Below are 26,936 nucleotides of genomic sequence, written 5' to 3' on the forward strand. Positions count from 1 at the left end.
ATCAGCCTTCAGGAATCCTGGTTGGTCCTTACATTGGAGTTCTTAAGTCTTTTTAATTCTACTCATTTCACTTTTCATCAGTTCTACAATTTCCAGTTGTGTCTGAAATTATATCCCTCATCATTTCTTACTGTAATGAATGAAAAACAAGGGACAGTTTTATCAATTAGGCTAGCTAATAATCAATACATTGGAGAACCAAAGACCCCCAATGGAGACACTGAAAATTTTAAATATTTTAAATATCTTTGTAAAAGAGAATGCCCCAACAAGTGAAAAGCAATCCTAATTGGTGGATATTTAATGCGGTTGTGGGCTAGGCTAGGAGTCTTCAGCTCCACCTGCCAAGAATTTGGTTGGATCACAAGATTCAGCCACCTATAGCTTTCTGGACAGGGAAACCCATCTCCACCCAGACCATTCTAGTTATTGTTCTTTTTCACACCCTTAATTCTAATGGAAGAATATATGGACCAGGCTGTTCTCCTAGAGGCAAGAATTTACTAAGACTGGATTCTGGCTTCCCTCTTCTCTCACCCCACCCTCCGCCCCATCCTGGTTGGGTGAGGTCAGGCCCAAGATTCAAGAGTATGTTCCCTGAGGATTGAGTAATGTTATCAATTAGCCATGTCCTTCAGAGACTGACTGACTTTCTATAGGGGCCTGGCCCCAAATAAGTAAGTAAAGAAAAAGCCTGCATTCCAACTTAATGCTTATTAACACAACAGCAAAATAGTAATTTCTGTCATTATGCTACTATAGTGTTACATTTATTATCATAATTTATTCAGCCATATCCTGTTTGTTGAGTACCCCCTGTCAACCTGGAAATTAAGGAAACAATCAATATAGGAGAAAATAAGGTCTTTAATCGGGGCAGAGGAACTATAGCTTGTGGTATCGCAAAGCTTGGAAGCTAGGAGTACCCAAAGATGGGAACAGAGGACTGGGTTTTTATGGGGTAACAGAACAAAAAGGGAACCAAAAGATTTCTCCAGAATGACATATAGCTATAATGTCAATGAACCTTTGACAAAAGAAATAGGAGGCAGCTAGGTGGCGCTAGTAGAGCAATGGCCCTGAAGTCAGGAGTACCTGAGTTCAAATCCGACCTCAAACACTTAACACTTACTAGCTGTGTGACCCTGGGCTAGTCACTTAACCCCAATTGCCTCGCTAAAAAAAAAAAAAAAAAGAAATAATAGAACTGCTCTCAAGTTAAGTATAGCCGTTACTGACTCTGAATAGAAACTATTTAATGTAGGTGGGACCCTTTTTACATAATAACATAAAGTCAGGGAGTAAGGTGGGGAACCTTGGAGGGGATAAGTTGCTTGGGGGGAAGGTCCATACGTCCATCAAGAGTCTGGAAATCTCTCCTCCGGTGGCAGGCTGTCGTATCTTTGATCATGGCAAAAATCAAGGCCAGGGATCTTTGTGGGAAGAAGAAGGAGGAGCTACTTAAACAGTTCAATGATTTAAAGGTGGAACTTTCCCAATTGAGAGTGGCTAAGGTCACTGGAGGACCTGCATCCAAGCTATCTAAGATCCGAGTTGTCCGAAAATCTATTGCCTGAGTCCTGACTGTCATCAACCAGACACAGAAAGAGAACCTCAGGAAATTCTATAAGGGCAAGAAATAGAAGCCCCTGGACCTTCAGCCCAAGAAGACCCGTGCCATGTGCCGCAGGCTTAATAAGCACGAGGAAAGCCTGAAGACCAAAAAACAGCAGAGGAAGGAACGCCTGTACCCTCTTCAGAAATTTGCTGTTAGGGCGTAATTTGTAGAAGTGCTAAATAAAAAGACAAATTGTTAAAAAAAAAAATCTGGAAATGACGAAGACAGTAATCCCCAGGCAATTCATTTGTCTGGGAAAAGAGGGGACTGGGTGGGGAATCAGTTCTCAGTAAATTTTGTAGTTCTCACCCCTTAGTTTCAAATTCTTTGCCACTCCAAAAAGTGCCACTCCCATATTTTGTACATGTGAGTCCTTTTATTTTTCTTTGATTTCTTCAGGGGTATAGTTCTGGTAGTGTCACTAGGTCAGAGAGAGTATATATGCACAGTTTTATGACTTCTGAAGCATTGGTTCCAAAATTGCTTCCCCAAGGCTGACCAATTCACAGATCTACCAAAGGTGCATTAGCAGGATATATACATATAACAGAGATGCAGCAGGGATTGGCAATATGTGCAACTGGGACATATACAGGATTTGGAGGACTATTAAAGTTTAACTGGCCTACTAGCTAAAGGACGACACACCTTGAAAAGCAAGGGAGCTAAGCCCAATAAGCGTGGCTTCTGCCTGATTGCAGAACGTCAGGACCACCACCCCATTCAAGCTTTCCCTCCCTCCAAAGGGAAATTTTCCATTGCAGGTGGTGGTCACCTATAAAAGCATCTGTTCTGAGGAGATAGGTATCTCAGAGAATCATGCCTCTGACACACCCGCCTCCCTTGAAAGAAGTCTTTCTCTTGGTCCCTTTCTCTAGCGCCTAAATAAAAGATTATTTTATTCTAATTGGATTTGTGTGTGAGAGGGTTAAATTTTTTAAAGAGGAATACCTAAGGGACCCACCACAACCAATTTTCCCTGTGACAAGGGTCATCCCAGAGTATTCCTTAGAAACTTTTGGGGACTCTAGGGGACAGGTATGGGCAATGCTGAAAGGTTCTGTGCTTTAAGAAGATGAAGATAATCTCCTTATTGGTCACTGAGCAAGAAGAGGCAAATGGCTTGGTGATCTTTAAATGCGAATAACCTGTCTTCTACCAGTTTTCTTTTCTTCTTGTCCTGCCTGGAGGGGCCATGAAGGCCCTGAACAGATGGCAGCTAAAGCACATCTAGCTCTGGTACGCTGAGATTGGATCTTGATTAAACTACTCTTCTGCTTTATCTTTCTTTCCTAAATATAGGGTGACCTAACAGGCATACTGAGATGGATGTGTCCAGCTTTTGGAGGCTACCCTGTGGGTTCCAATGTAGTGCTAGTGCATGTGACCTGAGTAGCACTGACAGGTCTACTCAATGCACGATCCAACTCTATTACATATATGTATTGTCAACCAGGTGAAACCCACCCCTCAAAATGAAGGGGAGTAGGGGCAGCTAGGTGGCGCAGTGGATAGAGCAGCGGCCCTGGAATCAGGAGTACCTGAGTTCAAATCTGGCCTCAGACATTTACACTACTACCTGTGTGACCCCTGGGTAAGTCACCTTACCCCAATTGCCTCACTAAAACAACAACAACACAACAACAACAAAAATGAAGGGAGTCCACAGCTGGGTTGAAAGCAAAACAAAGTTTTATTAGGAGGGAAATCAGACAGTAGTGCCAAGACCCCCAGTACAAGGTACAAAGGAACCCAGCCCAGCAGAGGCCAGGGAGAATTATGCTTGAAAACCACAAAGGGGAGGTTCTGAGAAAAGAACGGCAATCTTTCCCCGGAACAGGTGAAATACAAGCAGGGTGTTTTGCAGGAACAGTGACTGAGAAGCTTGTTTGAGTCAATTTGCTGGGGCTAGGGGGTAAGAGGTGGGGTAGGACTCAGCTCATCAAGGTCACCCAGAGAAAACTAGCAAAGGTATCTAGGAGTGAGCAAGACTTCTGGCTCATGCAGGTTCCTGATTGGCTCCTTTCAGCCAACAACCTTACGCTGTATCCAGTGTACCTGCCTGGTAAAATAACTCATAAACAACAGACGTGTTATCTCAGAGGTACTTTCATAGTATCTAGAGAAAATATATACAATATATATCTATTCTGTAGTATGCAATAGTGATTCATTTATATTCTTTAGGGTAGAAACTACAAGTTAGCCCATGGAGTTACAAAATTCAAAGAATTCAAAGGCATATGGGGTAGCTAGGTGGTACAGTGGATAAAGCACCGGCCCTGGATTCGGGAGGACCTGAGTTCAATCGGCCTCAGACACTTGACACTTACTAGCTGTGTGACCTGGGCAAGTCACTTAACCCTTATTGCCCTGCAAAAAAAAAAAAAAAAAAAGTAAAGCCTTACCCACATACGGTAGAACTACAGATACCAGACATTATAGGAAACATAACAGCAATTCAATAAGTTAGTCAACAGCATTAATAAATACAAACTATTTTCAGGAACTGAGGTAAGCCATGGAGATACAAAGACAAAAAAATCTGCCTTACATAGAACCCATTTTAATCGGGAGACAATGTGTAAAGAGCAAGTACATACCAAGATATATTAAGGCATTATGAAAAGGGAAGGCATTAGTATCTGGAGGGAGATGGGGCAGAGATCAGGTCCTTATGTAGAAAGTAGAATTTGACCTGAGTCTTAAAGGAAATCAGGGAAACTAAAAGACAAAGTGCGGGGGTAGAGGTGATGGAGTATCACTTTCACACAATTGCAAATAGGCTGCTGGGAGGAAGTTTGAGTGCATACAGGACTGTATGGTGGAAGGCTAAATAGGTTAGGAAGGGGCCAGGTTATTAAATAGCTTTAACACTGAACAGAGAAGTTTATATTTGATCCTGCAGGTAATATGGATTGACTAAAGCTCCTTGAGCAAGAGGCTGACATAGCCAGACCTATTCTTTTTTTTTTTTTTTTTTTTGCGGGGCAATGGGGGTTAAGTGACTTGCCCAGAGTCACACAGCTAGTAAGTGTCAAGTGTCTGAGGCCAGATTTGAACTCAGTACTCCTGAATCCAGGGCCGGTGCTTTATCCACTGCACCACCTAGCTGCCCCCAAGTAGAACTCGTTAGAAAAGCACCTGAGTGGAATATGTATTCGAGTGGAGAGAAACAAGGCAGGGAGAGTAGTCAGAAAGCTATTGCAGTAGTTTAGGGGAGACATTATGAGGGTCTGAACTAGGGCTGTACCTGTGTGGACTGAGAGAAGGTGAGATATACAACAGATGTTATGAAGGATGTAGCGAGTAAAACTGTATGTGGTTGCCTTATTTCTGTCCCAAGCATAGGGAAAATTAGCTAGGGTTCCTAACATAGTTGTTACTTATAAATCAGAAGCTTCAGCACCAGTTTGGGGGCATTAAGCATTTATTAAAGCATATTAAATATTAGTAAAGAGAGCACACATGTCTCTGAAAGTTAAGAAAAGGCCTATCTAGCCTAGAGGAGAGAACAGAGCTCAGCCTGGCCTTCTAGCCTAGAGGAAAAATAGAGCTCAGTCTGACCTGCTTCTTCCTCCAAGTCTTCTACCACCAAGAGCACCTCTGAGAGAGTCTAACTGAGAGTAACTGCCCATGGAAGGGTTTTTTTTTTTTTTGGGGGGGGGAGAAGTGGTCCTTACACACTGCTTCAAGCTAACTGGCTAGCATCAATCAAATCCATTGGTTCACTGGACTTGAGGGTGGTCCCATGTTGAGATCAGAGTTCACACCCTCTAAGAACATATCCTCTTGAGGGCTAGGCAGGTGTGGTTTTAATTGAATTAACTTTAAGTTAATTAAGTGAGTTAATCACTGAAGTCAGTTAATCCAATCAATATTAATCCAATCAATCCCCTCCAGCAAGGTCCTTTGGGCATTCCAAAAACCCTATTATTTTCTCACAAGGACAAGTTTTGGCAATGTTGGTCAAGTGAGAGTGAATACTTGAGTTGACATGGAGGTTCGGGCTTGGGGTGACTGGGAGGGTAGTGGTGCCCTCCACACTAACAAGGGAATTTAGAAAGGTAGAAGGTTTGGAGGGAAAGATAATGTTTTGTTTTGGACATGTTGAGTTTGAGATGCCTACAAGACAGGTTGAGATATCCAAGAGGCAGTTGGAGATGTATGACTAGGATTTGAACTCACTAGGGCTTTCTATAAACCTGGGAATCATCTGTGTAATCATTACAATTGAACCAATGGGAGCTGATGAGATCATCAAATGAGTAGTACTGAGTGAAAAGAATTGGGGGAAGCTGGGCCAGAGTAGAGCCTTGGGTTAAAGGGTGGGACACCATGAAGAACCAACAAAGGAGACCAAGAAAGAGTGACTGGACAGGTAGAAGGAGTAATAAGAGATCAGTCACAAAAACCCAGAGAGGAGAGAGTATCCAGAAAGAGAAGCGATCGATAGTGTCAGATGCTGCAGAAGGGTCAAGAAAGATCAGAATTGAAAAAAAGGCCAATAAATTAAATATTTGTTAGCTCTAAAACAATTGTAGAATGTTATGTGTCAGCTTGATGTAGGAGGCAAAAAAGGGTTAATAGAAAAACCTAAGACCCAAGCTCTAACTAATACAGATATTAGCTCTAAAAGGGAGTCAGATCCCAGTTAATGGATAACTTATGTTAGGTTCTCATACCCATAGTGATCAACCTCCAAAACAGACCAGAACAGGTCGGGTCAAATAACAATAAAGAAAAAAAGACAACCTATAGAAATTCTTTTTTTTTTCTTGTTTGTTTGTTTTGTTTTTTTGGTGAGGCAATTGGGGTTAAGTGACTTGCCAAGGGTCACACAGCTAGTAAGTGTTAAGTGTCTGAGGCGGGGATTTGAACTCAGGTCCTTCTAAATCCAGGCTGGTGCCTTTACCACTGTGCCACCTAGCTGCCCCTATAGAAATTCTAATGAAAAATGATTATATTTTGAAACTAGCCATGGGAATCAGAAAGAGACATGTGGGGGCAGCTAGATGGCGCAGTGGATAGAGCACTGGCCCTAGAGTCAAGAGTACCTGAGTTCAAATGCGGCCTCAGACACTTAACACTTACTAGCTGTGTGACCCTGGGCAAGTCACTTAACCCCAATTGCCTCACAAAAAAAAAAAAAAAAAGGAGACATGCACAGAAAAGGCCAAATTTGTCCCCAGATTCACCTTATGACTTGTAAACCCCCAAAACACACCTCCACTGAAAAAGGTACCACCTCGGAGGTTGGTTTAGGACCCCCAGGAACTCCAAATTAGGATAAGCCCTCCCTGCACGACCCCTAGGTGGAGAATATTGTAATGAGAAGGACAGGCCCTCCCGCTGTACCTCCCCAAGGTGGTGATTATTATAATGAGGACTGATAATCAATTTATACCTTTCCTTATTTGAGAGATCCTTTCCAATATTCTGGTTCTCTCCCTGTGGTCACCCACAGTATTGCAATAAAACTTGGGAAACTGAGTCACGGAGTCTTGTAATTCTTTTGGGACAACTCAAAATCAATTTGACCCTAAATTCCAGCCCACATCAAGCTTTTCTTCTGAGCTTTGTTTTTGTAGGGTCTTTGGCAAGTTTAAATGAGACAATGATGCATACATTCATCTGTAAGTTATGAATTTTATCATCTATTAAAATGGTCATGGATACCTCTAGTAAATTTTAAACACTCCATGCAGTGTCTTTAAAAATAAAATTCTGCTGATGGAGCTACATTGCCTTGGTGTCCCGTTAACTTTAAAAATTCATAGGAACTGTCTCCTAATCCTTTCTGGACTTTTGATGCATTGAGAATGCTCCATGAGCCCCAGATCACCCCAATATGAAATGAGAGTCTTAAAATTTCACAACTTCATAGGACTGTGGCAGGTCTAAAGATGAGAATATTATATTTTATCAACCCTTATATTGGATTTTTAACCTTCTATATAATATTGATTGAGTTTACTAAAACTGAATCATTATATTTGAGTTATTTTGCAGAGATATAAAGAATACTTTATTGAAAATAGTTGTGTTTTCCTTAACAAGGACTTTTGGTCTTGAGTTATTTTCAATTGGTGTTTTCGTTTATATGACTGATAAGGCATCTCCAGGACTCCATTTTTCATGATGGCTAGGGCCTAGAGAACATTGCTCATGAAAAAATTCCCAGGAGTCCATTTCCCAGGGAATTATACATCTGGATACAGAGAAGGTGCATCAGAAAGCAAAGACTTTGATAGGGAATCAGAAGTACAGCTACTGTAACAAAGGACTCATTCAATTTAGAGAGGACAAGCTGTGGAGTTGTAGGAGTACAGAAAAGGAATCAGTCAATGAACATTTATTAAGCACCTATTATTTGCCAGGCACTGTGCTAAGCTCTGGGGAAAGAACTATCTGGTCTTGTTCTTGAAGAGGACCATGATGGATGTCATGACTAGCAAATGAATTGGATTTAAGTGAAGAAGGGCTGTGCAAAGTCACCAGCCTCACTTTCTCCTCTGGAGCCATTTGGTTCCAGTGGCAAGATATATTACCAGGATGACTGAAGATGGCCCTGAATGTTTAAGGCAGTTGGGGTTAAGTGACTTGCCCAGGGTCACACAGCCAGTAGGTGTCAAGTATGTGAAGTCACATTTGAGCTCAGATCCTCCCAACTTCAGTGCCAGTGCTTTATCATATGAGCCACCTAGCTGCCCCCTTCTGGGGAAAGAAAAAGGAGCAAAAGACAATTTCTACCAATCAAGGAGTTCATAACCTAATAGGGAAGACAAGCAAAACAAATATGTACAAATAAGATGTGTGTGTATGCATATGCATGTATATATATATATGTATATATATGTGTGTATATATATACACACATATATATGTATATACATACATACATACACACACACACACACACACACATATATATATATATATATAAATTGATTTAAAGGAGGGCAGATACTAGAATTTAGAGGGGTTGGGAAAAGTTGTAGAAGGTGATATCCTATTTAGGACTTAAAGGAAATCAAGGAAACCAGTAGGCAAAGAGGGAGAGCATTCCAGGCATGGGGCCATAGAAAATGCCTGGAGCAAAGAGAGATGGAGTGTCTTGTTCATGAAACAGCAAGGAAGCCAATGTCACTGGATTGAAAAGTACCTGGGGGCATCTAAGTGGCACAGTGGATAGAGCACTGGCCCTGGAGTCAGGAGGACCTGAGTTCAAATTTGGCCTCAGACACTTAACACTTACTAGCTGTGTGACCCTGGGCAAGTCACTTAACCCCAATTGCCTCACCAAACAAAAAAAAAGAAAAGAAAAATACCTGGTGGGGAGTAAGCTATAAGAAGATTGGAGAGGTAGGAGAGGGCTATGACATAATGAAGGGCTTTGAATGCCAGAGCATTTGTATCTGATTCTGGAGTCAATAGGAGCCACAGAAATTTATTAATCTGGGTGGGGCATGGAGGTGGCATGGTCAGACCTACACTTTAGGAAAATCACTTTAGTGCTGAAAAGAGAATAAATTGGAGTAGGGAGACTTCACACAGACAAACCAACCAGCAGGCTGTCGAAGTAGTTCAGGTGTGAGGTGATGAATCCCTGCACCAGAGTAGGGATAGCATCAAGGAGAGAAGGGGGCATATTTGAGAGCTGTTGCAAAGATAAAATTAACAGACCTTGGCAACAGATTGGATACTGGGGGAAAGCCGCTTCTGTTTGTCGACAACAGTGGTGAAATGTCTAATTCCCTGTGTCTTCAAATTAGTATTCTCATGGAGCTAAACCCCATTCCTTTTCTCTTCAGAGTACTTTTTTTTTTTTGCAGGGCAGTGAGGGTTAAGTGACTTGCCCAAGGTCACACAGCTAGTTACTGTCAAGTGTCTGAGACTAGATTTGATTCAGGTCCTCCTGATTCCAGGGCTGGTGCTCTAGCCACTGCGCTACCTAGCTGCCCCCCATTTCTTTTCTCTTAAAAAAAAAAGTCAGTCTTGATGTGTGTTCTAAAAAAGAAACCGGTTTCTCTAAGATATCATTCAGGTGTGTATATGTGTTATGTATGTGTCCATGGGGGCAGGGCAGGATTAAAAAAACAAACAAATGGTGGGGCTGGAGGTAAGGTTATACTGCAGCAGAGAGGGAGGAGATTCTCTTTCCAATTGCTGGGGTTACCAACTGTGGACGAAAGACAAACCAAAGAGATTTTTATTGATAGATAATATTTTCACTCATCCAAAGCAGAGAAAAGATTGAGATAATCTGGACGAAAAAGGAACCCAGTACAAAATTGGGTCAATAGTAATCTGGTGGGTGGAGGTTAAAGAATTGGCATAGACCTACGTAGACCATCCGGCATCAGTTCTCTTTCATTTTGTTGTCTTAGGGCAGGTCAAGGAAAGCGTCGCATCCTCCACCTAGGGTCAGAGTGGAAGTGTTGACCAAGGGAGTTACTTGTTTAGGTATCTCCTTAGGGAGAAGCTGGGAAATCATTGTCCTACCCACAAGAGGGTGAGGTTCAGAGTGTGGAAGTTGTTAGTTTTCCTCATTCAGTTAAACGCCATAGTTAGAGAAACATTTGCAATTCAGTAGTTACCGATTAATCATTTTTGTGTATTCCTATAAGATTAATGTGATAGGGTTGTGGTTTTTGTTTTTGTATTCTTTAGTTAATCTAGCTCCCCCACTCCCCTCTCCCCTTTTTAACTAGGTTGCATCAATCAAAGCAAGTGAGCATTTTAATTTCTTCAGCCTATCTTGCAGCAAAACTAGTCTTTGGATTCAATCTCATTATCAGAAGCAAAATATTAGAACCTGGAGCTATAACCTGAATTGTAGGTAACTAGTATTACTGTTGTTTGTATATGCATTACCCAGGAGTAAGTCGATAACCCATGGATGGAACTGAGTGATATCATTGGAGAATAAAAGATCCCAAAGCATGTGATGAAATCTGAGTGCAAAGTTGAAGCAAACTGAGATGAATTACAAAGAGTGCAGCCAAGCTCCAGGTAATTAAGAAATTATTTAATTTCTAACTGGACACAAAACTAGTAAATAAAATGCATAATTATTGATGCCACAATACAGAAATTGAAAGATTAGCAAGACAGATTTTAAAAAATATATCAATTAACAAAATTATTACTTTGGAATTTTAGGTAAATAAAAGCTGTTTAACATGTTTCTACTGATATTAATTCACAAAGTGATACATCAGCAAATTTGGGAACCAGGTTAGGAAGAATTTAAAAAATAAGCAAAGAAATAGTAAACTTTATGAAAGCTAACTTGATTCTAATTTGCTTATCATGGGATAAGGAACAAAAATTCCTCCTAAATTCATAGCAACCTATTTTCCAAGACCTGAATTATTTTTGTCATCCTTCCAGGAACCTTGGCTTGTTTCTTAATTCTTCCCGCCACTACACATAATATATATGATGACTTAATAGATTTGAAGAGGTTGTGGTGTAGATAGAAAGAACATGGTCCTTGAAGATTAGAATATATATAGGTTTGAATCCTGGTTTTAACAAGTTTCTAGCTATGTGATCCGGTAAAGTGATTCACTTTTCTGAGCCTCAGTTGCCTCATCTGAAAAATAGGTATAATAATACAAACCTTGAAACATAATAATATAACTATGAACACACTATCTACTTTAGAGAGTTCTTGCAAGGACTATGCTTGTAAACCTTAAAGTACAGATGAATATAAGTTGTTATTACTATCATGGACTAGACCAGAGGCATAAAATACATAACCCTTGACCTGAAACTGATTAAAATGTAATTTGGAATTATTTAACAATATTTTTAAAAATACTTTAAAACATAGAGAGGGGCAGCTAGGTGGTGCAGTGGATAAAGCACCAGCCCTGGACTCAGGAAGACCTGAGTTCAAATCCAACCTCAGATACTTGACACTTACTAGCTATGTGACCCTGGAAAGTCACTTAACCCCAAATGCCTCACCAAAAAAACCCCAAAAAAACCAAACATAAAAAAAAAAACCATAGAGAAACATCACATTTTAAAAATAAGTCAGTATGTGGTTCCCGAGGCTCCTTATGTATGGATTAGTGGCCCCATTTCTATTTGACACTACAGGCCTAGACTATAGGCCTGTTGTCTGCTATTGATGACCACAGGTTTCATCACAGAACTTAATTCTAGGTAAGTTTACAAGATGGGATTTTTGAGAGTGGCTATATATATTTTTGTATATAAAGGACCTTTTACTCTTTCTTGAATCCCTTTTGGTATAGCTATTATGGGTGAAAGGGCACCCACTATTTAGTTTCTTTTTTATGTATGATTCTAAATTGGTTTCTAGAATGCTTTAACCCATTCACAGGTCCACCAACAATACATCAACACGTCTGTTTTCCCACAATGTCTCCAACATTTATCACATTCATTTTTATTTTTTTTTATAATGTTCATTTTTTTGGTGATCTTTGCTGCATTGATAGGTGAGAGGTAGAATCCCACAATGGCTTTAATTTGCATTTCTTTAATTAGTAGCAATTTGGAGTATTTAAAAAATTTAAATATGGCTATGAGAAATGGCTGAATAAGTCTTTTTTTTTCTTTTTTTTTTTTTTAAACGGGGCAATAGGGGTTAAGTGACTTGCCCAGGGTCACACAGCTAGTAAGTATCAAGTGTCTGAGGCTGGATTTGAACTCAGGTACTCCTGAATCCAGGGCTGGTGCTCTATCCACTTCACCACCTAGCTGCTCCCTGAATAAGTCTTGATTGATATATGAATGTGATGGAATACTGTAGTGCTATAAGAGATGAAAAATAGATGATATCAAAGAGACATAGAATGAAATGATACAGAGTAAAGTGAATACAACAAAAACAATTTATACTATATCAATATTATAAAAACTAACAACTATGAAGACTTTTATAAACTGATGAGGAATCAAATGAGCAGAACTAGAACAATTTATATAATAACAACACTATAAAAACAAGCAACTTTGAAATCTATAAGAACCAAATCAGTACAATGACCATTCATGATTCTGGAGAACAATGCTATTCATTACAGAGAAGTGAAGGTAATAGATTTAGGGTACACAATGAAAAATATATAATTTTGTATACAGCTATTGAGGGAATTTGTTTTGCTTGACTATGCATATCTGTTACAAGATGGGAGAAAGAAAAAATAGATTTCTGGTTTGTTTTAGTTGTTTTTTTGGAGGGTGGGGCAATGAGGGTTAAGTGATTTGCCCAGGGTCACACAGCTAGTAAGTGTCAAGTGTCTGAGGCTGGATTTGAACTCAGGTCCTGTAGAATTCAGGGCCTGTGCTTTATCCACTGTACTACCTAGCTGCCCCTAGTTGTTTTTTTTTAAACAGAAAGCTAGGGCTGTGTTATGGAAGTGAAATGTTGCCTGTACGTTCAGACTAATTCACTATATTATTATTTTTATTTTATGAAATCTCTCATAGCAAGTAATCTTTGTAATGTAATGCAAAAACAAAACATCAATAAAACTTTTAAAAATGAAAAAGACTTTTAATAAATAGAATAGAAATGACTATACTAGTAGTGTAGCTTATTTCTTTCTTTTTAATTTAAAAAAAAAAACTTTACTACTTCCCTGGACCTATGACCTCATGGATGTAATACTCCTTGAAATGAGACATATCACAATCTGTCCAAGGTTACCCTTCTGTTCATCCTCCCATAAATTGTTTCCACAGGAGGATCTTCATGGGTTCTTTTTTTTTTTTTTTTGGGGGCAATGGGGGTTAAGTGACTTGCCCAGGGTCACACAGCTAGTAAGGGTCAAGTGTCTAAGGCCGGATTTGAACCCAGGTACTCCTGAATCCAGGGCCGGTGCTTTATCCACTGCACCACCTAGCCGCCCCTCTTCATGGGTTCTTAACCTGGAATCAATGGTGAAATTTTAAGGGATCTATGAACTCGGATGAGGAAGACTACATAATTATTTATCCATATATCTGGTTTCCTTTGTAATTCTATATATTATTTTTATTCATTCAAAAACATTATATTGAGGCAGTGTTTTCAGACTGCCAAAGAAGTCTCTATCACACACAAAAAGTTAAGGAACCCCTCTTTAGATCATAGATTCAGAGCTGGAAAGGACCTTTGAAATAACTATTCAGTTCCCTCATTTACAGATGTGAATGTGGGACCTAAAGAATGACTTTCATAAATTCTCATAGGTAGCAAATAACAGAGATCTTTCACTGTACCAAGCTCTCTCTCTCTTTTTTTTTTTTAGTGAGGCAATTGGGGTAAGCGACTTGCCCAGGGTCACACAGCTAGTAAGTGTTAAGTGTCTGAGGCTGGATTTGAACTCAGGTACTCCTGACTCCAGGCTGGTGCTCTATCCAATGCACTACCTAGCTGCCCTTGTACCAAGCTCTCTTGACATTTCACTGGAGGCACTCCCACCTAGCACATTGGATTTCCCAGGCAAAGTTACCTGAGATTCAAAATACTCTGGGTATGTACTTTAATTCATACCTTAGCAGGTAAGCCCTACTTGGGATTTGGCCTGTGAGTGGCTCATCCTGGGTGAGGTAGGGAGACTGAGTTTTATTTTATTTTTTTTTAAGTAACTGAACCAATTATTCATAATTTCCGCAAAGTTAAGTGATATAAAATAAGCCTACCCCCCCATCAGCCTTGCTGTCTGTTACCCACAAAATATAGCAAGAAGTGATAGAAAAAGAAATTACATTCAAATAACAATATATAATAATAATAATAATGTAATAACAATATATAAAATGAAGGAGCTATACCAATTGTACTACCAAAAGATGACATTATAGAACTAAAAAAATTATAAAATTTATCTGGAGAAACTAAGGGTCAAAAATTGAAGGAAAATAAGTTTTGGTGTTAAATGTTGGACAACTAGCTCTCTGGGAAAAATAATATATCTACAATACAGTTTTAAGTTTAATTTGCATTATTCCCAATTTTGCCATCACTTTTGTAAGACTAGACAGTCAACAAAACAATAAAAGGAGCCCTAATATCTAGTTTTACTGATTTTTGGAGGCAAATGTGTTCACACTGAATATTTAATACTTGGTTCTCACAAGCCTATTAGAACTGGCTCCAGCACACCCTTGAAAATAAGCCAAAACTGCAAAAAAAAAAAAAAAAAGAAAAAAGAAAAAAAGGGGGCAGTTAAGTGGCTCAGTGGATAAAGCACTGGCTCTGGATTCAGGAGGACCTGAGTTCAAATCCGACCTCATACACTTGACACTTACTAGCTGTGTGACCCTGGACAAGTCACTTAACCCCCATTGCCCTGCAAAAAAAAAAAAAAGAAAATAAGCCAAAAGAAAAAAAAAAGGAAGGGAGGGAGTAGGGAGGGAGAGAGAGAGAGAGAGAGAGAGAGAGAGAGAGAAGAATAGAGAAAGTCAAAGGAATAGGCCCTATAGTACCAGATCTCCAATTATCCAATTATCAAACATTCTGCTACAGTAGCAGAATGTTAAAACACACACACACACACACACACACACACACACACACACACACACACACACACACACCCCAAACCCAAGGACCCTAAATATAGGGGTAAGCACTTACTATTAAAAAAAATGCTGGGAAAATTTGAAAGCAGTCTGGTAGAAATTAGGTTTAGAACAACATCTCACATCATATAGCACAATAATCTCCCATTGGATATATATAGCTGGAGCTAAAGTCATATAAATGGAAAAGCAAAGAAAGAGATGCTTTTCACAACTTTGGATAGGAAAAGAGTTCTTGACCAAATAAAGGTTAGAGAAACTCACAGGAAACAAAATGGACAATTTTGAATATGTAAAAAGGAAAAGTTTGTGCACAAATCAAATTAATGAAGGCAAAATTAGAAGTGAAACAGTTAACTGGGAAAACATCTCTGCAACAAGACTCTCTGGTAAAGTTGTTATATCTATAATGTAGATATAGAAAATCGATTCAAATATATAAGAACAAAAGACATCCCCCAGTTGATAAATGGTCAAAGGATAGATATAGGCAGTGTTCAAGGGAAGAAACTGAACTTGCAACAACCGTATGAAAAAAATGATACAAATGGAGAATTTGTTATGTTATATCCTTTTCCTGTTCTTCTTTGCATATGGAAATGCTCATGTCAATTGATTTATGCAAGTATAAAATAACAAATAAAAGAATACTAATGAAGACCTGAGTTAAAATCTCACCTCTTTTGCATCCCATCTGTATTACCTAGGGCAAATCACTCAACCCCCTAGGGCCTCACTTTCCTGATCTGTAAAATGAGAGGGAGGTTGGATTAGACGGCCTTTGAGGATGCTTTCAGCTCTAGCTAGATGAAGTTACGCTATTAAAAAAAAGATCAATAAAATAACTAGGACACTCAACCTCGCCCCTGGGAGGAGCCTGGGCGGGTCGTGGGCGGTAAGCTCTGAGTGGAGAGAAAGGGCGGGGATGTGGCCGTGGCACCGCCTCTTAAAGCGCTCGCTGAGCCGGGCCGGCTAGGGTGTGCGAGGCTGAAGCTACGCCCGTTACAATTATTCTGTGCGGAGCAGCCCATGCAGAGCGCGCGTCGGAGGGCGGAGGAGCTGGGCCGTAGCCATGTCCCCGAGAGCGCTACTGCTGTTGCGGTGCGTGGCCAGGGCTGCTCGGGGCTCAGGGGTTTGGGCAGCCCCCGTTCGCTATTCTCTGGGGCCAGGGGCAGCCCCCGGGTCAGCGGCCGCCTGGAGGGGTGAGTACATACTTCACGCTCCCCTTTCACACGTGAGAGCTGGTGACCAGAAGATGGACCCACTAACTCGAGATCAGGAGGATGGCGGTGGGGTTGGCTTCGAAAGTAGGAAGAGCGCCAAGGCGAGTGGGTGGAATCCCCGAGATCGGGGGTCGCTCCAGGGATGAGCACTGGGGAGAGTGGAAAAGGGTAAATAAAACGGAGGCCTCACCTCAGCTTGTCATTCGTGCACAGAGGGTAAATTCTGGGCGCCGAAGAAATTACCTTCGCCACTGCCTCTGCTGGTGGGGGCAGGGGTGATGGGCATGGTCCTGGCCTCAACCCAGAGCAAACTTGACCCCTTCTATTCGCTAACTTACATTTGAGCATGCTGCCGGCATTGAAGGAGACCTCTGTTTTTTCTATCTCTCCAGTTTAATATACGTGGCTCCTGGCCGAGTCCTATCTTATCCTTTGTCGCTCTTGGTTGACTTGGACTACCGGATGTAAATAACAATGTTGCCAGGAGCACTGCTATACCAGTCTCTGAAGATCTTGTGGGTCTATAATTATTGGTTATTGGATTATAGATTTAGAGCTAGAAAGACCATCTAGACCAAACTCTTTCATTTTACTTTTGAGGACACTGAGGCCCAGAAAAATTAACCTGAAGTGCCTCAGTTCATGTAAGTAGTAAGCAGCAGAACTGGAATAGGAACCTATATTCTCCTACCCCAGAACCTGTACTTTTCTTCGCCAGTGCAGTCAGTGGTTGATGGCATACAGAGTATACCTGCCAGAATTAAATTTTACCTGCCTAACTTGTCAGCATTTTCTTACAATCGTGATTTGGGAAATCAATTGCTCATGTTTTCTCTTGCCCAATATCAGTGTTTAAGATGGGATGGGGAGGAACAAGAGTTTATTTGGGGAGAAAAAGAGGAAGGAAATTTTTGTTGTTATATGGGTTTTGGTGAATAAATCAAACTACACTGAAAGGACAAGTCAAGTCAGAACTGTTTTGTTTCTTTTTTAATCAAAATTATTAACTGCTGGAGAATCCTGCCTCATAGGCCTAGAATTTGGAACATTCATCTTTCTAAAAATCAGGTCAAGGCCACCTTCTGTATGTAAAGCTTTTCCTGATTGCCTCCCACTCTCCTCCAAATTATCTGGTATTTATTTATTTTAGATATGCTTTTATGAACTTACTCTCCAATCCCCCAAGGTAAGCTCCATGAGGGCAGGAACCATTTGATTTTGTTTTTGAATTACCAGCACTTAGGAAGGAAAACAGGAAACAAACATTTGTTAAATAATATCTGCTAGGCACTGTGCTAAGCACTTAATTTATTTTCCCTTAATAGTATTTAATTTTTTCCCAGTTACATGTAAAGATAGTTTTTTTGGTTTGTTTTTTGGTGGGGCAATGAGGGTTAAGTGACTTGCTCAGGGTCACACAGCTAGTAAGTGTCAAGTGTCCAAGGCCGGATTTGAACTCAGGTCCTCCTGAATCCAGGGCTGGTGCTTTATCCACTGCTCCACCTAGCTGCCCCCTCAACATTGGTTTTTATAAAATTTTGAATTCCAAATTTTTCTCCCTTTCTTGCCTCCCCCTCCCCGAGACTGCAAGCAAGTCTGACAGAGGTACAATATGTACAATCACATTAAACTTATTTCTCATTAGTCATGTTGTGAAAGAAGAATCAGAACAAATGGGAAAAACCTCAAAAAAAGAAAAAAAAGACAAAAGAAAAAGTAAAAATAGTATGATTCAATCTGTATTCAGATTCCACAGTTTTGTTTTTTTCTGGATGGAGAGAGCATTTCCCATCATGAGTCCTTTGGAAATGTCTTGGATCATTGTATTGCTGAGAAAAGCAAAGTCCATCACAGCTGATCATCACACAATGTTGCTGTTAGTGTTTACAATGTTCTCCTGGTTCTGCTCACTTCAGTCAGCATCAGTCCATTTAAATGTTTCCATGTTTTTCTGAAATCTGCCTGCTCATCATTTCTTATAGCACAATAGTATTCCATTACATTCATATACCACAACTTCTTCAGCTGTACTAAGCATTTTATAAATAGTATCCGGGGTGGCTAGATAGCAAGGGGGCAGCTAGATAGCACAGTAGATAAAGCACCGGCCCTGGATTCAGGAGTACCTGAGTTCAAATCCGGCCTCGGACACTTGACACTTACTAGCTGTGTGACCCTGGGCAAGTCACTTAACTTCCATTGCCCCGCAAAAAAAAAAAAAAAAATTAAATAGTATCTCATTTGATCCTTATGACAGCTCTGGGAGGAAGGTGTTGTTGTTCATCATTATCTTCATCTTACAGTCAAGGAAATTGAGGCAGAGGTTAAGTGACTTGTCCAGGATCACATAGGCAGTAAATATCAGGCTGGATTTGAATTCTGGTCTTCCTGACTCCAGGAAGCACAGTGCTTGGCACATAAGTAGGTGATTAATAGATAATTTTTGATTGATCAGTTATTACATATATGTTATACTGGAGGCAGCATGGCATAATGGATCAAGAACTGACCTAAGAATCAGGAAGACCTAGGGACAGCTAGGTGGTGCAGTGGATAGAGCACTGGCCCTGAGTTCAGGAGGACCTGAGTTCAGATCAAAACTTAGACACTAGCAGTGTAACCCTGGGCAAGTCACTTAACCATGCCAAAAAAAAAAAAAAGAGTCAGGAAGACCTGGATCTGTATTCATGGCTCCCCTCTGACACATATTGTCTCTATAACTGTAAATTGCAGAGCAGATGCTGATTTCCATAGATAGGGGTATTTGTCATCAGAGTTTCTTATATCAATGAAATACTATATCTGTTCTGAAAAGAAAATACTTTCATACCAATTACTCCTAAAGCTTTGTAGGTACTTATTTCTCATTATAATATTGGCAATTAGGCAGCACAGTGGGCGGAGTACTAGGCCTGAAGTCAGTAAAACCTGAGTTCAAATTCAGTCTCAGCAAGACACTTAACCTATGCGAGCCTCATTTTCCTCAACTGCAAAATGGGGATGGCAGTAGCAGCTACCTCCCAGTGTTCTTGTGAGGATCAAATGAAATAACCTTTGTAAAGCACTTAGCACAGTGCCTATCACATAGTAAGTGTTATGCAAATATTAGCTATTATATTGAAATTAAGCAAATGAATTTTGCAACATTATTATATTTTTCTTCTTTCAACTAACATTAATGCTAGGCAATAGACATCAGCAATGTGAATACTTAAACTCTATAAGTCTCATTGATTTGTTCAGTTGGCATATAAAAATAAAAACATAACCAGTGTCTTCCTTGAATAACATTATGAAAAATGATTTTAGAAGAATGTTAGCTTCCACTTGAACTTTGAAACTTAGAAACAATATTTTTATTTTCATTTAATATATTATTTTTTTACATGATGAATTCTTAGAACTGTGTGCCAAGTGTAGATTTAGTATGTCTGGTTCTTTATATCCTCATGATTTGTAAGAAATCATGGAATAATTTTCAAAAATGAATCTTCCTATAAAAAAATAAACATACACTATCCTATTTTAATTCAAGTAGGGGAAAAATCAAGTCGGGGTCTAGATTTTAGAAAACTGCATTAGATTCTGGTATTTCACTTTGGCTCATAATCAGAGACCAGAGACTATCACATCTTTTAATTTTTCCAATCATTCTGCCTGTAATGCAAAGATTTCCCCAGAACATCATAGAGGTTATAACCCTGAATTGAATCTACAATTAGAATTTCTACAATTAGAAGCACATATTGGTAGATTATAATCCAACACTTGTTACCCCATTGCCCAATTCTCACCATGCATAGGATGTCCACTATCACCTGGGTGCTGACCCCCAAATCTCCTCTTTCCGCTACAGGTAGTGTCTTGGGGCCTTGTCATCTGCCTATAAAGAAAATACTATATGGTCTTTCCTTCTGCAATGAATTGAACTTGAAATAAGCCCTTTTTTGTCTGTTATCTCTTCCCATTGGAATGTGAGCTATCTCAATTTTATATTTGTTTACCCAGCACATAGTAAGCAGTTAATGCTTTTTCCATTCCATTTCCTAACCTTCACCTCCTCAAGCCATCAAATAACAAGAATAATCTGGAGGATCCAGTTAAATTGACCTAGAGGGGACATTTGCATAGTGGGCTTTCTTTTTTAGTTACAAGAGCTTGCTTTATGGGAAGGTAAAACAATTAAGATTAGTAACACATTTCTGTAAGAGACCAATCAGCTTTTCAGTGCTATAGATGACTGATGGACATTTGACAACAAATGATATTACTAGAAGATCAAAATAGTTTAAAATCCTAGTTATTTCCAAAACTCACTGCTCCCAGAATAACCCCTTCAACTTCCCTTGCATCAAAATAGCCTCTTTCTAGTATTGAAAGGGGTGGGTGGGGAAGACCATAATTTAAAAATAGAACTATAGATTAAAAAGGGGAACTTAGGAATAATGATATCTACCCTTCATAACAGGTTGTCGAGAGGACCAGATGAGATAGAGATAGATTTTAGTGCTAAATTACTGCTGCTGACAACAATTAACCAATAAGCATTTTTTAATTTGTTTTGTTTTTGTCTTGGATCAGTGATTTCATTAGTAGGTGGGGAACTAAATTTAGCTGATTTTTGTGATGAGTAAAATCTAATGTGTGTGTCCTTACCTGTCCCTCAGTGTGTGTAGGGGAAACTAGCTAAGATTTACTTATAAATTTAGCAACAGTTTAGGCTTTTTAAGCATTTATTAAAGTATATTAGAAGTTAGTAAAGAGAGAGAGAGCGCAAGCACATGCCTCTGAAAGAATGGAAAACTCTATATCTCAGATCTACGAGAGAGAGAGAGAGAGAGAGAGAGAGAGAGAGAGAGAGAGAGAGAGAGAGAGAGAGAGAGAGAGAGAGAGAGAGAGAGAGAGAGAGAGAGAGCGCACAAGCAAGCAAGCTCCTTCACATAGCCACTCACACTTCCAAAGAGAGTGAATCCCACTCAGCTCCACTGGAAGTCCCCTGTAGAACAGGAAGAGGGGCGGTCCCCACACACAGCTCCAAGCTAATTGGCTGGTAGCATTCAAGTCCATTGATTGACATAATTTAAAGGCAGTCCATGAACTTCGGGGATACCAAGATGACCTTAGAAACCTCAGAAAGGTCATGTCATGCTTTCTTGGCAGGGGGCAGGGCCCCTGATTCTCACACTCCGCCCTGTGCTCCATGAAGAAACATCATTTCCTTACATGAAGCAATAACATTACAGATACTTATGACTAACAAAGTAAAGGGGATGAAGAGAGAAAAGAAATTGAGTGAGATGCATTGACAAAAGCTAAAGGGGCACTCTCCTTTGGCAGGTGGACATTACAAACAAAGAAAAACTAAAGGGGGCACTCCCCTTTAGCAGGTGAATATTACAAATAGTGTATGCAATGGGGAAAAGAAAAATAGGAAAATGTCTATTTAAGTCTGAAAGTCTTATCTCAGATGGTTCTTGGGATGTCCTCTGGGTGTAGTTGTGGGGTGAAAAAGTCTTTCAGGTGTGGACGCTGATGATCAAGTCTTCAGGGTATGGTTGTAAAGTCTCTCAGGTGTTTCAGATACAGGTAATCAGCTGGAAAGTTTCCTACAAAATTGCTCTTAACACAACTTTAAATGGCTTTGCCAATAATGAAATCAAGCAATGAGACCTCAAAAACATGTCTAAGGAAATTCAGAATCTTTTAGATATTTTACAATTATTGTCCAGTTGTTACACATGAAACATATAATAAAAACAAAAATTGAAACATTCTCTAAAACGATATTACTGTTTTTAAGACCTTGCTCTTAGTTCTAGGTAATAAAACTTAGTCTATAGCTTTATCTTCCTGTTTGAGGCTTAGGGGGTATGTATCCAATTCATCTGATAGCTGTTGCTAGTTATATTTAAGTATAAGTTATAAGGAAGGGAGCACAGCCCTATTTTATTCTATTTGAAATGATAGCTTTTTTCCTGTCAAAATACATTCCTGCCTACTGAATCTTACATGAGTGTTAATGATAATAGGCTTTGAAGAGGCAGCCTCAACCTGGCATCAGTTTCTAGGTTTACTGTCCAGGGCAGAAACAGTTCCTGTCTGGACCCAAAGCCTGCTGACAGCTTAATGAAGGCTGCAAAAATTTTCATATTGTTCTTAATATTTCCTCATGAGGTAATAATAGTTCACATTTCTGTAGTACTTTAAGGTTTGCAAAGTGCTTCATATACATTTATCTCCCTGAATCTGCACATCATACATTATTTAGTTTGAGCCTCATGACTCTTTGAGATTGTGTATGTAGGTGCTATTATTACCCCCATTTTACTGATAGGGAACTAAGGCTTAGGGAATATAAGTGTCATAGCAGTGATAAATAGGGATAATCTTTGTGCTAAAAACTCACCTGATCTGACTGACTCACCTGACTCAAGCCAGTCCCTTTGTAATTTAGTTTCCATTTTGGGATGAAGACAGAAGGAAAGGAAATTTCAGTACTTTTTAAGGAAAAACTAGCCTAATTTACATGGGTGTGGTGTTAGGATATTTCTCCTACCCTACTTTAAAATAAAGTGTAAAGATTTAGCCCTGTATTATGTTTAGAGGAAAACTGGATTAGAGGTTTGAAGGACTGACTTATGAATTTAAGGGTCTAATTTTGAGGAGATAAATAATTTCCAGGGCAGCTAGGTGGCGCAGTGGATAGAGCACCGGCCCTGGAATCAGGAGTACCTGAGTTCAAATCTGGCCTCGGACACTTAACACTTACTAGCTGTGTGACCCTAGGCAAGTCACTTAACCCCAATTGCCTCACTAAAAAACCAAAAAAACCAAAAAACAATTTCCCTTTTTTAAAAGTGATTTTATTATGAAGGGATTATGCTTGGAGAATGAATTAAGGTAAAACTTTTGATGAGAATGTGGGCCTGTCACACAGTACTAGATCTAAACATTTCTGGCCGTGAGAACTTTTAGCACCTCTTTAAGATTTTAGGAGTTGCTTACATGTTTTAAGTAAAAGTATATGCAGATGAGGCAACTGCATGGCACTGTAAATTTGCATGAAATTATTCATAGACATGTGTGAATATTATCATACCCATTGGGTCATAACAACACAAATACTCATTTATTATTGGCATTTATGAGTGATCCCAAAGCCTCACATTGGGATATATTTCAGCTTAATTTTTAAAGGCAAAGTTGCTTATAAACAGATTTGAACTTAAACTTATCTATTGTAACAATTGGAATGACACCACCTGCTGGAGACTTACTGTAGGAAAGCTCTGCCATGAGGAGAAGGCGCCTGAGGACAAGACATGTGGCTTTTCTTTGGCGTTAGGAAGTGACCTTTGTGTGTGGGAGGAAGAGGGGGTGAGGCTGGTGCTCTATCTTTCGTGAGGACTCTGGTGGAGAGCAGAGCTAAAGATGCACTCTCCCTTTGATAGATAGATGAATCTAGGCCTTTTTCTCTTCGCCAAATTCTTATTCTTCTTAATAAATGCTTAAAAGTCTAACTCTTGCTAAAGCTTATAATTTATTGGCTACCACTCATTAGATATTTTAGACAGACTAGCTAGAATTTTAGCCCCTTACACTATTCATCTCTTAATACTTCCTCTAAGCAAGGGACTATTTTAGGTACTACTTTCTTGTCTCTGTGTGACATCAAGTTGGCTAGACTTGTTTTCCTTAGTGACCTTTCTCAAACCAAAGAATAAGCTACTGATCCCAATGATCCCTCATGCACAGGGCAGTTAAAGTTAGTTTTCAGCCTGTCTATAATCTCTTGGTACTTAGAGGCAAATCCTCTCCCCAAATTCTGTAGACCTCAGAAATTGGAGGTACGTTCGCCATTTTAATTTTCATTATTTCGTAGTTTCAACATCCCACTAGACTCAGAACAGCAATATTAAGAATCAGAGTTAATTTTAAGGGGAAAATGGGCCCACTCTGGATGGGATCACATTAAATCAATGCCCAATATACATTACCATTTTTATTATAGAGGCAGCATGGTGTTATGGTTAAAGGGTTGGCCTCAGAGCCAAGGAAAAGTTAGATACAAGTCCTATCTCTGTTTTACATTGGCGTTGTGACCATGGACAAGTTGCCCTTGGGCAAATTTATTTATTTTAAAATCTATTTATTTATTTATTTCTAATCTTAGAAATTTCTAAGATTATAAATTAAGGACAAGTTTCTGATCTGCCTCAATTCAAACAATTTCCTCAGTGTGAGAGGCATCCCAAAGACATTTATAGATAAATATTTCAATTTAGAGCATAATATATATTATTGTTTGTTTGTTTTTTTAGTGAGGCATTTGGGGTTAAGTGACTTGCCCAGGGTCACACAGCTAGTAAGTGTTAAGTGTCAGAGGCTGGATTTGAACTCAGGTACTCCTGAATCCAGGGCCGGTGCTCTATCCACTGCGCCACCTAGCTGCCCCCATAATATATATTATAAGGAATTCTTTCTCCTTTAGATGGTTGAAAAGCCATTGATTCTTTTCTCATAGTCAGATTCTCCATTTAATGATATTGTTACCACAGTGCCTAACATTCTGGAATAACTTACATTTTGGGAATTTTTTAGAGTTCAGATCATCAGAGGAAGGCCACCATCATTTCTGTACTGCTGCTTCTCAGGATGTCACTTATAAAGAACTGAAAAATTTGCTGCATTCCAAATCCAGTTTGTTGATTGATGTTAGGGAGCCATGGGAAGTTCTAGAATATGGAAAAATTCCAGGGTTCCTCAATATACCATGTAAGTGTTTCCTTCCTTAAAATGAATTATACTTAATACCAGGGTGTTCCAAAAGTCTTAGTGCAGTTTCTACCTTTAAACTTCACTAAGACTTTGCAGACATCTTCACAGTAAATTTTCCCTATAATTCATTTTTAATTTTAAAATGTTTTCTTTTAGTGGATGAAATAGATCAAGCTCTACAAATGAATTCAGAAGACTTTAAAAAGAAGTACAATCAAGATATGCCTTCTAAGTCTGACAGCCTGGTGTTTTCTTGTCTAGCAGGAGTGAGAAGCAAGAAAGCTCTAAATACTGCCCTATCATTGGGTTATGAAAGGTAAACAGATAATGCAGCAGACCTGACTCAAAAATGTATAATTCAGAGTTTCAGATGAAGTCATTTTTAGCTGGGATTTAAATACTTTTTAATGTTCCTATTATTATTTTAGCAATGACAATGAATAAAGATTTACTTTTTAATTTATGGAGTTAACTTTTCATCATATAAGTATGATTTACCACATGTTAAAAACCCATTTATTGATTCTTGTGATGTAAAGGGTAAGTGGCAACTATTAACATGTCACTTTTCTCCCACTAGTATTATTTCTTAATAACAATGCCAATAGTCCTAATTGTTCTGTGTCTATTTTCAGTGCTAGGCACTATCCTGGAGGTTGGAAGGAATGGGAAAGCTATGAATATCCAGAGAAGAAAAAATGACATGACAATGAATTTTGAAAGCCCGATTAACTGTATTGAAAACTATTTTTAAGGTAAATTATATTATATAAAGGCAACAGAATATAGTGAGGGAAAAAAAGCATATGAGTCAAAAGATTTGAGTCTTTTAGTTGTTTCTAGTTGTGTAACCTGGGAAAACTCCCTTTACCCTCTCTGATCCAGTGTCTTGGTTTGTAAAATGGGTATAATAATGTTTACTCTGTCTAATTTATTAGGGTTGTTATGAAGATAATGTATGAAAGACCTAGTGAATTACAGATATGTTGTAGTAAAACCAGTCCACTTGTGCATTTTAAGAACTTAAAGCAAATACTGTCCTTTTTCAAAACTGAACTTGAACTTTTTGAAGAGGAAAAAGAGTTAATAAAGTACACCTTCTACTTCGATTTTAATGTCATTTGTCAAAAGAAGACTAACATGCAGAGAAAATATAATTAACTCGTTATTCTGAAATGTAAATTTAACATATTTTGCAACTGTTTCATATCCAGGAAATTTTGCACTGAATTTTGTGATAAATTATTAAGAGTAATAAACTTCTACATAATCTATTTGTGGCAAAGAGACCTAATTTGGACATGTCCCATGCATTGTAGCCATTTGGAGACATAATGGGTTTTCTCCCAAAGAATCAGGCTAGTAAATGCTTAAAGTAGTAAGTCTTTATTTCTGCATATTTTTATCTCATGCAAAGGAAGGCTTAAAAGCAGCTGGTTGGTGAGGTAGATAGATTTGGAGTCAGGAAGCCCCGAGTTCAAATCCAGCCTTAGATACTTGCAATTTGTATTCCCACAGGCAATTAATTTGACCAAGCTCAGTTTCCTCATCTGTCAAATGGGGATAATAATAATAGCACCTAGGGTTCGTAGGGTTGTTGTGAGGACAAATTGAGAAGACATTTATAAAGTGTATTGCAAACTTTAAAGTGCCATGTAAATGTTAGCCAATATTACTATTATCTTGGGGTGGGAACATAGGGTCACAGGCATCAAGGGAAGGGACACATGGGAGCAGTGTGCCAGTACCTGCAAACCAGGGCA

General features: G+C 39.1%; 1 protein-coding gene and 1 pseudogene across 1 annotated transcript; both read left to right on the forward strand.

The window, feature by feature from the left end:
- Positions 1-1,409: 1,409 nt before the first annotated feature.
- On the forward strand, positions 1,410-1,781 carry LOC122726112 (annotated as a pseudogene).
- Positions 1,782-16,112: 14,331 nt separating this feature from the next.
- On the forward strand, positions 16,113-26,823 carry TSTD3 (thiosulfate sulfurtransferase like domain containing 3). The gene is made up of 4 exons (XM_043999853.1): positions 16,113-16,374; positions 24,997-25,170; positions 25,330-25,489; positions 25,809-26,823. Exons 1-4 carry the CDS (start codon positions 16,245-16,247, stop codon positions 25,873-25,875), a joined length of 531 nt encoding a protein of 176 aa, XP_043855788.1. The 5' UTR covers positions 16,113-16,244; the 3' UTR covers positions 25,876-26,823.
- The last annotated feature ends 113 nt before the right edge of the window (positions 26,824-26,936 follow it).

The sequence above is a fragment of the Dromiciops gliroides genome, chromosome 4, assembly GCF_019393635.1.
Source record: "Dromiciops gliroides isolate mDroGli1 chromosome 4, mDroGli1.pri, whole genome shotgun sequence".
Classification (NCBI taxonomy): domain Eukaryota; kingdom Metazoa; phylum Chordata; class Mammalia; order Microbiotheria; family Microbiotheriidae; genus Dromiciops; species Dromiciops gliroides.